This window comes from Paramacrobiotus metropolitanus, unplaced genomic scaffold, assembly GCF_019649055.1.
Source record: "Paramacrobiotus metropolitanus isolate TYO unplaced genomic scaffold, Prichtersi_v1.0 Parri_scaffold0000045, whole genome shotgun sequence".
Classification (NCBI taxonomy): domain Eukaryota; kingdom Metazoa; phylum Tardigrada; class Eutardigrada; order Parachela; family Macrobiotidae; genus Paramacrobiotus; species Paramacrobiotus metropolitanus.
Window position 1 is genome coordinate 101,133 of NW_026570265.1, and position 13,169 is coordinate 114,301.

General features: G+C 43.8%; 4 protein-coding genes across 6 annotated transcripts; 1 reads left to right on the plus strand and 3 right to left on the minus strand.

The window, feature by feature from the left end:
• The first annotated feature begins 83 nt into the window (after positions 1-83).
• On the plus strand, positions 84-1,971 carry LOC129591335 (semaphorin-5A-like). Of its 2 annotated transcripts, none has more exons than XM_055486961.1 (4): positions 84-763; positions 893-1,020; positions 1,110-1,256; positions 1,359-1,971. In XM_055486961.1, exons 1-4 carry the CDS (start codon positions 192-194, stop codon positions 1,712-1,714), a joined length of 1,203 nt encoding a protein of 400 aa, XP_055342936.1. In that variant the 5' UTR covers positions 84-191; the 3' UTR covers positions 1,715-1,971. The 2 variants fall into 2 exon arrangements, with proteins under 2 accessions (XP_055342936.1, XP_055342935.1); XM_055486960.1 differs by having other exon boundaries at positions 92-763; positions 1,344-1,969.
• Positions 1,972-2,592: 621 nt separating this feature from the next.
• Positions 2,593-5,105, minus strand: LOC129591394 (mucin-2-like). The gene is made up of 5 exons (XM_055487033.1): positions 4,281-5,105; positions 3,836-4,214; positions 3,453-3,645; positions 3,242-3,383; positions 2,593-3,006 (listed from the first exon to the last, which is right to left on the minus strand). Exons 1-5 carry the CDS (start codon positions 5,103-5,105, stop codon positions 2,593-2,595), a joined length of 1,953 nt encoding a protein of 650 aa, XP_055343008.1.
• Positions 5,106-7,067: 1,962 nt separating this feature from the next.
• On the minus strand, positions 7,068-10,462 carry LOC129591264 (TBC1 domain family member 20-like). 2 transcript variants are annotated; one of them, XM_055486851.1, is made up of 7 exons: positions 9,976-10,462; positions 9,702-9,881; positions 9,319-9,543; positions 8,738-8,882; positions 8,122-8,272; positions 7,885-8,060; positions 7,068-7,500 (listed from the first exon to the last, which is right to left on the minus strand). In XM_055486851.1, the coding sequence occupies exons 1-7, from the start codon at positions 10,019-10,021 to the stop codon at positions 7,278-7,280; spliced, it is 1,146 nt and encodes a 381-aa protein (XP_055342826.1). In that variant the 5' UTR covers positions 10,022-10,462; the 3' UTR covers positions 7,068-7,277. The 2 variants fall into 2 exon arrangements, with proteins under 2 accessions (XP_055342826.1, XP_055342827.1); XM_055486852.1 differs by having other exon boundaries at positions 7,275-7,496.
• A 519-nt stretch (positions 10,463-10,981) lies between these two features.
• On the minus strand, positions 10,982-13,007 carry LOC129591247 (uncharacterized). The gene has a single exon (XM_055486829.1). It carries the CDS (start codon positions 12,999-13,001, stop codon positions 11,133-11,135), a length of 1,869 nt encoding a protein of 622 aa, XP_055342804.1. The 5' UTR covers positions 13,002-13,007; the 3' UTR covers positions 10,982-11,132.
• Between the last annotated feature and the right edge of the window lie 162 nt (positions 13,008-13,169).

Below are 13,169 nucleotides of genomic sequence, written 5' to 3' on the forward strand. Positions count from 1 at the left end.
AACCGGAAGGTGACAAGCAACACAATACCGGATGGACGCGTTCCCGTCTGGACAAATGCCACAGTAATACGATCTTTCCGGCATGGGACGAGCAGGCGTGGTATCCGTTTAAAGAGGATGGCAGCCATGAATCGTGTCAGTGCCGGTCAAGAAAATGCATCGGCAGTCGGTGTCATGCAAGACAGTTCCAAATGACCAACTGTACGCGGCACGGTGGATGGACAGATTATTCCCCGTGGAGTGAATGTTCACGGGCCAACCGCTGCCAGCAAAATCGTACCCGCAGCTGTACAAATCCTCTACCACAATTTGGCGGTAACGACTGCGAAGGCAGTGCACTGGACAGCAGATCGTGTAATGTGGGCGAATCCGAGGCAAAAGCCGATCTGCGCATGGCTGTACCATTGGCGGCGCCGGTGATGTCGGGGGCGCGATTTCAGGATTGGGGTCCGTGGAGCGAATGTTCACGCTCTTGTGGACGCGGAACGCAGCGGCGTACACGATCCTGTATGTTAGGGTCACCCACGGGGAAGTGCGATGGACCCCAGGTGGAAAGCAAAGACTGCAACGTGGAAGACTGTCCACCCATGACAAAGATTGGTAGCTGGTCCATATGGATTAGTGATCCTCGCAAAGGATCGGCCGAAGCGTTTGATGAACATCGGTTTCAATGTGTGGCGGTTATGAATGGAACCGAACTGGAAGTCAATTTGAAGCATAACAAACGAGAATGTCCAAATGCCCGAGCGTGTCACACTGGCCGGTAATCGAGAAACTATTTTTAAAAGTTTTTGCCATGTTTTGAAGTTTTTATCTCCCTTATTGCATGGATATTGTGGTGCTTTTTGTCGACGAATCTGTCGAGAAATGGTAAATTTCTTTTGTTCTACAGTGTATACGATGCCCGTGTGGAAGCTTCCTGGAGCCCCTGGATGGAGTGCAACCATATCGGAGTACAGGAGCGTTTTTATGATTGTAAAGGTGCTGAACAACGTCCTTGTCCAGCATTTGAACAACAAGGTAGGGTATCCAAGTGGTAATTTGCTTGGATGTAAATAGTGTGGTTTTGCCTGATTCAGTCGTCCTGATCAGCAAATTTCTTACTTTAGCCACCGAGGACACTTCATGGGGATGCTGGTCCGATTGGTCACCGTGCACGAATAACGAACAGTCCAGACATCGGATCTGCATAAAAGATAGCAAGGCGTGTCGCCATGGGGAATCGACAGTTGAGGCCAGAGTGTGCAAATTGTATGGTGAGTACGATATGTTATTTTACAGAAGAGTGACCTTTTGTAAAACAGCAATGCTACGTGTGCTAATTCTGAACGAATAACATATAGATGAGAACAATATAGAGACTGCCAGCTCCATCAACCAAGCCGCTGCTTACGGCTCCCTGGGTTATACGGGATATTTGATTGTCGGATGCGTTCTATCATTCCTGGCTGGTACCATTTTAACACTTTCGATTGTCACATATCGCCAAAAGCGGAAAAGTAATCCGCACAACGAAGCCCCGCAGTATCCCATGGCGCCCTACATGGAGCGGCAACCAGTCCAGCTGAATACGTATGCCATCCCGCCGGGCCATCACATACCGAACGGGAGAGCAAAGATCATGACATTGACCATGACGACTACCCGGAAACGCAGGCCTTCGTCCCGAGCGAACCGGTCACGCCGAAAAACTTTGAACGGGGAGCACCCATGAAAGCGTCTTTCAGGGGTGACAATTTTGGCGGGAAGCCGGCGGCACAACGGCAGTTTTCCACAAGCCAGAAAAGCGATCAGTATTTTGCGTGAAGTATTGTACGAAGATGAGCACAGCATAAGGTGATGGGCATACTACAGTGTAATGTTGGTGTGGATGTGGTTATGAACTGATGCTCAGATGCAGATTGTGATTGTTACGGCAGTTTAGCTGGTTTTAGACTAACGTGTCCTTGGACTTGTCTGTCTTTCATGCACCGCGGGATGCTGAGCTGGATTTGCTGTGGAGGTATTCTCGGAAAGTTTCGGTTAAGAGTTTTTGTATTTATGAAATCTTTGTTTGTTGTGGCTCGTTGAATTTTGTTTGCCTTTGTTGTACAAATCAAATATTGCAGTGAGAAACTGATGTTAAATTTGCGATTTGATTTTTGCTACAAGTTGAAGTATTTGCGGCGTTGCACGACAGCACATTTGATGTAAGCCAAAGAAAGCCGTCGTTACAGACAATCACCTCTTACCGAACCCGTTATCGTAAACACTCTGTTTATTACAGGCATCCATTTTACGAAGTCATTGTGTTTTATGAAATTTACGTGGTTTAGGAGTACATTGGTATACCCACATCAACATGTGAAATGCAAATAATTACTATAAATCTGGTAAGAGAGGCCAAAAGAGTAATATAAAAACAAACTTGCTTACAATTCAGTGCTCGAGCCAAGTGCCGTGCATATCAGCAGTTTTCGGTAACCTTTCAAAGGAAACAAGCCACAATGATTATAAGTAGAAAAATTTATTGAAGCGAATATAGAAATTGTAGATACTCAATCAACAATGAAAAATCCCAGGATGGTGGACCTATTGCAATGGGAAATATCGTTACAAAGTCCCGCCATTAGTAAGCTGCTTAAATGTGCTGGTCGTCCGGATGCGTGCAATGGACGGATGACTTCCTGATCTGTGCGACAGATCCGAAGAGCGGACGGTACTGTATACACGTTCACTGGACGCGGCATTGTCCGTCACCGCGCATGTGGAAGGTTGCAGGGAAACGATATCGTCAGCCGGACACAGTTCGGAACTACTGTCCTGAAACATGGGATTGTCGAAGGCCGATACCATCAGGCTGCAGTTGTGCGAAGTCGAAGGGGGTCCGTCGGAGAAAGGACTATCCAACCGATACCGTGAATGGGAACTTCTAGCTAGGATGATTACAATCCCCAAAAGTATTACGACGATAACGCAGAGTGCCGCTATGAACATAATTATACCCGGGGAATGCGGAATATATCCCTGCAACAAAACAATCAATTACGGGTTGTGACCGGTGCGATGACCTTTCGTTTCAACATTTTTTCGGCCTCTACCGAAGACGGGTGCCTACACTATGAATTACGAAAACGCAAACCTGCGCACCAGACGGACTGATTTGTTTGTAATTGTTCATTATAAAATGTTTCAACAAAATTTTTGTTATTAGGTTTACGCACGGTAGAATTAAGGATGGCAATGTTAGTGACAAACTTACTGCATACAACGTAGCCGCATTGTGGGCGTCCAGCAAGTGCAGCGCAGCTTGAATTATGACGCGGAACTCCGATGGAGTGAAGACGGCGGTTTGATTGGCTAAGGCGTACACGGTAATAGTTGGTTGCATAGATTGGTTGGAGCTACAAGATCACAGTCACTTTTTCAAAATTCTGCACGATCTGAAATTGCAATAGTCAAAATTCACTCACATTGACAGACCGGTCAGCTCTACAGATGTCGTCAAAGCGGCAGTGGTCCCGTTGGTTTCGCTGCGCTCCTGAAGCCGCTCGCGGGCTACCTGGTAGATGGTCCAGTTCAGTTTGTCCAGGAATGAACTATCGTGAATGGAGCTCGCCGTCAGTCCGGTTCCAAGTGGTACATCATAATGAACGAAAGCGACACCTTGACAAAAAACATTGTATTTATTATTCTGGAGTAGTTAAATCTATTACTGTACACAGAAACTCTGGCAAAGCGTGGCGGGTATTCTGGATCGCTTGTCTAGTACCTATATTGTACTTACAATAAAAGTATAACTTACGACTTTCTGTCAGCGAGTTCGCATGCTTTGGCCCGAGTGTCGTATTATTACGATCTGCAGTGAAAAAAGGTGTGGGCGAACTGGATTGCGAATCGCTGACCTTCTGGCCATGGGCTGTCGTGGCCGGTGAATCCGTAACTGCGCTAGATTCCACTACCGCGTCAGTGCTGTGTGTTGCAGCTGAGATTTCCGGCAGAATTGTTTCCGGTGGAATGCTGGTAGTCAGTACAGTTCCGTTCAGGTTATTCAGCAAATGTGGGCCAGTCATTTCTGGGCTCGGATGGTCTGTTCCTGCTCTTGTGGTGTCAGTTGTCGTAGATCCTGTTGTCTGCGAGGGTTCGGAGGTGCCGGTCGTGATAGTACTAACAAGTGTGGTTCCTGTTGGAGCGCCGGTTGTCACGGATTCTTTAATAAGCACCGGTTCAGTAACCTGTGAGGTTTTAAAAATTATCGTGAACATTCATTCGAAAAACAAACCTGGAGCGGAAAACATTACCGGGGTTTCAGGTTGAGTAGCGTACACGATCTGCACAATGTCATACGCGCTGGAGTCAGTGACTGCTGACGGACCGGCAACCGTCGAAAGCTCCACAATCTCCAGTTCGTCGAAATCTTTGACTTTGCCAAACTGTTCATTTTCGGACAAAGCAGTTGGTGCAACAGTCTCAGAGGAGATAGTTGTTTCCGTTACAGGAACAAAATCAATGGAAGTATGTACATCGGGAAGGCTCGGTGTCGTTAGAACAGTTTCGGTTACTGTATGATTTTCGGCCAATGATATAGTGGCAGCAGTCGTTTCGATTGGGGAGGAGGAGCTGGTCTCTAAATCTGTGATAACAGGTAACGTTGTTGCTGGAACGTGCGTCACATTGTCCGACGTCGACGTAACCGTGGTCTTTTTTTCGGTGGTCGAGCTTTCCGTTGACGGCGATGTTGTCGCCAGGTAAGTCAAGCTGCCCATGAGCAGCGACACCGTTAACGGCCACACTGTCGAATACGGTGTTGGATGGACAGTGGCAATCCCGCCGCTGGTGACGGCTTCGGCCGATACATTGCTGGAATGCTTTTCAAAATACGGTTCATGGCCTTCTTCTTCGTGGATGGTCGTACCTTCCATTTGTACCACCTGAACGTGTATAGGATTGATGCCGCCATCGGGATCCGTGTGGAGTGTTTCGGCAGTTAATGTGACGTTGCCGGTAGTTGGCAGTGCGTCGCCGATGGGCTCGCTGCTGTTGGTCACCTCCATTTCGTATGCCACCACGTCATCGGTTTGCGAGCCAAATGTTAAAGGATGAATATTGAGATTCTCCGACAGCATCTTTGCATTACAGAAGTCGCCGGTCCAGCCCGGTTCACAGACAATTTGTCCGGTTCGGGAATCGCATGTGAAGTGGTCGTCTGGACGCGGCACACAGTATGTGGAACATTCCGAGTCGTAGTAATGGGGCATGCACTGAATTCGAGATTCCAGTTGCAGGCTGAAATTGTCAAACCACTTTGAATTAGAAAATTTTCAGTTTCACTAAATAAACTAATAAATAAGAGAAACGAATATTAAATAAAAATATTAATACAGATATTAAAATACTATGTGACTTGCACATTATGATACATATCGGCATGCAAACAACTGACAATTTATATGCCCGGTGCAGGTGGTGGCGTTGTTTATTAATGAAAGTACCAACAGATTAAGAACAGACGTCTTTAGACGTATAACAAATTTGTATGTGTGGAACTGTATTTAAGCCAATAAATTTTAAGCGCGCATGATAAGAATGCATTTCGCCATACCTGGTGTTGGCCGCTGTGGAACCGGTCATCCGTAAGCGCAGCATGCCTCCGGATGGACGGCTGTTAAAGTAGTATGTGAAATTATCTATTACCGGTCCTTTTGCCGTATTAGCTCCAAGGAAGCTGCCACGCTCCATCTCATTGATGCGGATGCGCATTTCCACCCCACGCCAGGCGTGTGTGATGTTAAAGACGAAAGGGTTTTTAAAACTGTTCAATTGTTCACCAAAGGTTACTTCTGCGGTATTATCATACGGTCCAAATGTGAAAGGTCCAGCGAAATCACACGTGGCCAACGGATCGACAGTGTCGTTCCTGCATAAAACATTTTATAAACAACCGCTTTTCGTATCATAACCAAACTTATAAAATCGTTATAAAAGAAATCAAAACTTACTTGTTAGTAAATTTACCGTAACATACTCGTATTATCGGCAATAGGATTTTGAAGCAACTGGGACAAGCTGCACAGGGCACAGAGTGCGTAGGACTGTTTTGTGTGTGCGGCAGTGTGCCGGTAAGCAAACTTTTCCAGGCAGTTATTACAGGAAATTAGGAGTACCGCTTTAATCCATACTTGTTAAAATTAATTTAAAATGACTTGTGAATAAACATTCGATCAAATAAACGACTCTGCTTCTGCTGCAGTTGAGAAAATGATTACCAATAGCAAAACAGGAAGTAAGTAATAGGAAGAAAAAATAGAAACACTAACAATAAGAGGAAAACGGTTGAATCTTTATTTCCCTCATTTTCCTAATCTAAATAATTACCTAAATCCTGGCGATTGGAAGTTATTGTAGTAACTAGTAATATTTGTGACTAACCAGGTCGCATCGGTGGTAGTAAAGCAGACGGTGAAATGGGGATCGCATTTGTTGGACGAAAACCATCCCGAGTCGCATCTTTGCCCGTCAGACATCATATGCCGAGTATTAGAAAATTTCACAAATCGTACAGTTAATGTTGCGACGATTTCATTTTCATGCGTAGTACGTGGCATAATTTGCCCATGAGCTCCAAGAAGTAAGTTGTAAGCAAGAAAAATTAGGGAATACATGTTTGCGACACACCAGAATCTTTTATCAATGGCATCCAGAAAATTATACTTGCACAGCAGATCGATGCCAATTGCAATCTTCGTAGGAAAGTTCGTTTTCATGAACACTAAAATGACTACAATTACCGGCGTTTACAATGGAATTTCTCCTGCAGCACTTAAACACCGACCAGACTGACCAGTGGGCGTTGCCAATTTGACCATTTCAAACAAGATAACGCTTAAAGAGATGGCCATCACAGCTTTCACTTTCCCTTTCCTCTGTGGCGCGGCGCACAGGCGAAACGACGAAGAAAACAACGACAACGTGGAAATACGGCTGGGAAAGGCAGCAGCAGATCGCTCAAGTGCCTGTCTACCTCCAACTTGTCAGGAATGCTCTGCGCGCACTGTGCACCATTCAACACTATGACAAATCACACAGCATTCTGCGAAATCTCTTCCTTCTTTGCAGTTTTCGTGTAAACACAGAATCGTCAAACACATACATCATAACCACGTTCAGGTACGAAAATTGTCAACTATGCCAAACAAATCTCATAAATGATCTGACAAAACTGGTTAATAAAACTTCATACGCGAGGTTAAACGAAAAACAGGAAATCTCTCTTGTTCATTCCTGTACAAAAATCACCATCACAAATCATTGGGAGGACTGGCCAACTTCTGGCCATCGGAAGCCGGGTCGGAAATGGAAGAGCGCGAATAGTATCGGGCAATGAGTATCGCCACAATAACAACACCAATGCCGGCTGCCATACCAAATTTCATCCACGAACGGTCATGTTGGGGTGCGATCGCCGGTGGCTTTTTCGTTGGTCTGGTAAATTTGTTTTCGCGAGCCTCTTCCTGAAGCTGTCTAACCAAAATGAACGAAAACATTACTGGAAAATGAAATACATAAAGGCAAATCTATAAAAAACTTCCATCGCCAAAATGGATCAAATTACAAAAGAAATATGTTAATAAATTTAAGGACTTCATGTTTACGCTTTCTATAAAAGAACCACAGAGAGCGAGCTTTTTTAAATTAATTTAAAGGAAAATCAATAAACTAATTGTGCACTGCCGTAAAAGTGCAACAGAACTGTACTCCGTGAAAATGCAACGGAACGATATTTTCAGAATTCAAAGCAGCACTAAGGGTTCAACAATTGTTCTGTAATCATGATAATAGCATCTAATCAGCCTTGGACTTTAAGCAGAATCGGCCATTACGAAAGCCCAGATAGCAAATACGTACGGTACACGTTCAGCCTCCGGGGCAATCGTGGCAGGAGGGAATTGAAGGTAAAGATCCAGGGCGTCTTTGATTAACGTTTCCCATGAAAGAGTGGTGGGGAGATAATTGAGAAATCCGTGAACTTCGGCCTGATCCTCAGGCAACGACAGGATCCGATGCGACAGGCTGTTCACTATCTGTTTTAAGAAAAGCCTTTAAACTGATTAAATCCTTCACGTGCTTGGCATGATAACTTACAGCAGCGCCCAGGTAGATCGGCATGTGGGGATCGGAGGCAATAAACAGATCGCACAGGCGAACAACCAGTGTTAGGGGAACATTTTCTTGTATGTTGTGACTGTACCAAGTGATAAGCCATGGCAAAGCAAACATTGTGCCAATGTCTGACCTAAAAAACGTCAGAACGGTTAAAAGGATAATTATATTAATTTTATGCATTAATGTACCAATACAAACAAATAAGCACACAAATTCAATTATGCACATTCTCACGAGCTCAGTGATTGAATAAAAATACTAACACTCGCTCACTGCAATTAACATTTAATAACACCTGCTCATTTACGGTCGAATGGAAAACCCCATATTAAAAAAGGTCTGTAAAATAATCGTACGTCACACAACTACAGTACTACCACCATTACGCATCCACACTATGCATCACGCATGACCCCAAAGCAATCCAGTTCATGACTAATCCAAAAAAGTGATAATACAAACACATTGTACATGTATCTCATGCAGATTTGGTGATACACGTTGAAGCGGTAATACTCATAAAACGGGAATTAAAAAAATTTCCAAAATTATCATTTACAATCTTTCAGATAAAGTCATAAAGGCAACGACCTACCGTATTAAAAAATCATGGAGATGGGGGTTACATCTGCGGATCAGTGGATAAATGAACTGCAGCATAGTAACCGTATCTAATAACGTTGGCGTCATGAAAACGCGGAAATGAGTCTGGCAAAGTTTTCGAAGAACGGCCACCGTCACTACAAAACAAAAACACTGTGTATTTTAGGCTATGAAACAATGAGCAGATTACTAAACTAAGTAGCAAATAAGTAAAATTATAGTTCCAACCTAAGTAGAAGTACTTATTACTAATGATAAGTTTAAGTAAGTAGTTCTAAACTTCCCGAAACGTATACTACCAACAATATATCCACATGACTATGATAAAAGTACTGTATAATAATACATGTACACCCATTATATGTTTATTCAGGCAACAGCCAATTAACATAACAAGCAAGCCCGCGCCGATAGACGCTAATAAAAAAACCGAGGTTTATTTACACCCATTATTACTGCAGAGGCAGCTGAAAACTATTGCGTGATGCGTGTGAACTGGTATGAACACAGTTAACTAAAAATACAGTGCAGATCGCAATAAAGCGTATCGGATATAAATCTGGTAAAGCTTACGGTTTTCATCGCGAAGCACCAAATGCACGGTGATGGCGATATCATGGAATCCTTGGTAGTAATGATAATCTGTGCCGTGTAGTGTCCTCATAATTACGCGCTTCAACACATCCTGCATTTCATCGCGGACTTCCGAATCCAAATCAGGCGGATATCTTTTGAGCAATCTCTCGACATCCAAGTCCACCACACGCGCATCTCGGTGCTCCTTCATGTCCTCTTCAGCTGCGAAAACCCATACAAATTTTAATGACTTATCATCATGAACAGAAACCATGAACTAACGAAACACCAACCAAAAATAGTATTTTAAACACCTATTAAAATCTGCACCGCAAAATTTGTACCACTGTAACAAGGTCAATTAAAGCGGACTGCCTTACTTGGTTCGTCATGTTTTGCAAAGGGATTTATATCGAGAATTCTAGGCCACGCTTGCTGACGAATTTTATTCGTCAAAAGTCCGCCAGGTAGAACGGCCATCTGGCGCAGTCGCTCTGTGTTCGCAGAGCTGGCACTGGCCAGCAATGCATGGATTTCGCGAACCTTCCCGGGGATATCGTCTACAACAAAAACTCTAGGATTCCAGTGGCTGAAAGGTACGGTCTTATACAGTCTGTTTTAAGACCAAATTAGCAAGAGTTATGAAAATTTTACCTTCTTCAGACATCGTGGTTCTGGAAGTTGCTACATCGACCCGCATAATGCCCCTTCGTCGACAGGCTCTTCGCAGCAATTTTTTAACGGATAATCGACGGAATATGCCAGCGACCTGGAGTCGCGGAAGATGCGGAATGTTTACCGATGTAGGAAAGCAATCCGAAATTTACTCCGCGATCACTTTGCTGTCAGGGAAAAACCTTGGGTGTAAATCGTGCGATATCAACAGGAATGAGCAGATGCACAACCAACAGTCAGTCAAATAGTTTACATCACTGGAAGCGGAAACAGTAAACGGTAAACCGACAGAAATTAACTAGAGTAAAACAAGGAAAGAGGAAAACGTAAGCGCATGACTCTTTTCTGGTCAGATTAAACTATTTTGGAATATTACAATTCACAAACTGACACAAATAACAAGTACAGTAATAAAAATAAACCAACTGTAACCGCGTTACCGCTTTTGTGCCTGTATTTGTGGTTTACGTAATTTGACCGGATTTCACGCTTGTCACGGCTTGTGACTAATTTAAAGCATGTAAAATTAAGTATATCAGCATTCAGCAATCAGCATAATTATTTAACCCCAAATTTTGATTTCATACTCATATAAATTAATATGCTGAGGGGTTTATCCATCTGTAAACAATGTCGCATCTTATAAAATTCACGAGATTTTAGCACTCTTATCTGCCTTTATTACAAACTCACTTCCGCCACCGAGCCTTCGACATCATTATGTAAAATCAATGGCATAACAGTGTAACACTACAGAAATCCTGACCTTCTGATGACGTTCGCCGTACCTACTATGTAAATAAATTTCATTTAATATTAAATTACCCTTTGTACCGTTATTACTTTAGTGCACAGCAACTTTTATAAAAACGTGGTACGTGTGAAAACATACGTATAGCAGCTAAGAAAAACGATGCTGATTTTCATACAGAAATTGGTTTCTTTTGTGGTCAGGAGTTGTGAAGATAGCAGAAGTATGTTACTCTATTCCAAGTCCCTTTTAATAGTTTTTGTGTACCATAGTAAAAGATTCGTACAGATACTAATCATACTATAATGTCATATATTTCATTAAATCTATGTCACCAAATAAAATTTCAAGTTGGTTCTCACTACACTGGCAAAGAAAGACAGCTTCAGAGTTCTACGTGAACCGGGTGCTCATTCGGATTCGGCGTAGGCGTTCTGGATACTCCTGGTACTTCTCCAAGTTCATCGTCATCTTCCGCCAAAATCTCTTCTTCATAATTTTCTCTATTGTTTGTCCTTGTGTCACTTCCAGCCGTGTCCTCCATAATCACATCATCGCGAATTTCCTCGGGACATTGTACTTTGGGCCGGTCGGGACGTTTTCTGGATGAATTCTGTGCATCCGTGGATGCTTTTGCATCCGGTTGCTGCTCACCTTTTTCTTGCTTTTCTTTTTCTGCCACAGCGTCCGCAATGAGTTTCTTCATATCTTGGTTATATTTCTCCAGATATTCTTTTATTTCCGGGCTAAGTTTAGCGCCGCCGGCTCCGGCCTTGCCAGTGAACGGTGCCAAGTCAGCTTGTTGGTCAGTCATAATATCCATGAAATCCTGCATGCGATCGTGAAGGCGGCCCAGGAACAAAGCCTGTGCTGCTGGCTGTAATAAATCCAAATCATCGGCCGAGAAAACAGCATCACGGTTCAAATCCAGCAGCAAAAACAGTTCCCCGGCAATTGCTTCATATTCATCATTCCATTCGGTCATTTTCTGTAGTAGTTTCTTATCCTTCTTTAACCAGTTTTGCATCTGGTCGAATGTGAAATTTTTCTGCCCAACGGCGTTCAGAATGAGCTGCAGTGGAGAAATGGTCATGATTTTGTTGAGATCAATCTCCGGTTCTTTCGCCAGTTTCAGCAGTCCCAGTGTCATTTTGCCGGTTGGAACGGCGCCGCAAATCTTATCGGACGAATCAATTGTTTTTCGAATCCAGTTCGTTTCCGCCTCAATGAAATTAGAAGAGATTTTCACAAATTGTGTCCATTTTGCTGGGATGTACAGACAGTCCGTTGCTGCTAGTTCCGCTTTATAAAATTTTGCAAAACGCAGCCCGGGAATTTTTCGCAGGTCAACCGAATCGAAATCGAAGGTTTCCGCTGCATCGATCTCGAGTGTAACAGTAAAGTTGCTATCCCGGTGAACTTGATTCCCATTGACCAAAAAAACATTTTTCTTTCCCTTTGCCACGCAGACTAACCGATCCAGATTGCTGACAGCGGGAATTACATTGGTCTTCTTCGAAGCAGACATCCGCAGCTTCGCTTCTTGCAGTTCTTCGATAATCGCTTTGCACTGCACCGATACCGGAATACTGAAATCTATGCGCATAAAATCTGGAATAGTCGTCTCCATCTCTATAGCGGTATCCCAGGACTTTCGCAGGAAAAACTCTCGAAGCGACAATTCCTCGGTGTTTTTTGATGGCCCAGTCGCGTTTACCCGGTGCAGTGCGGCAAAGGCATTCGTTGTGAAAAAGGAATCTCTCGGCCAGTTTTTCTCAATATTCGTATCCTTGAATGCCCCGGCCACAACCAATGGCATCGCCGGAATGGCATAATCGTCAATAAATGTCTTTCGCGGCGGGAAGGATTTGACGCGGTCTACGCTGAACGACGGCGCGGTTTGACCCAGCGGTTGACCGTTGCCCGGCCAATCGTTAGGATCCGCGCTGAAGTGTGCCTGCGTTGGCCATTGCTCTTCCGGTTCCAGTTCTGGTAAAATATCTAAATCTGCGTGTTCGTCCACACTTTCCGAAACCACAGTTTCGGTGGGTTGCGACAAATCCTCATCATGATCAACTGCAGGAATTCCTCTGCTTAGAAAGAGGAAGAGCAGAATGCAGCTGCTCACTAAAACTTTCGATGGGAGCATATGCTTCCTAAGAACCATGGTTTGTGAGGAACGTGGTTTCGGCTTTATCAACATTTCACGTAATCGGTATTTGGTTGCAACGTTAACACGATTCGCAGTTTTCATACTTAGTCTTCCGCATAGTTGCACATAGGTTGCATTTGCACTGATAAGCGCTCATAAATTTCGATAAATTGTGCTTGTGCTCGACTCCTTCATAATGCAATTTGCATTATCGCATTGTGCACCTCGATCGCTCCCACACAGATAGCGCCAGCTTTGAGCTAATTTATT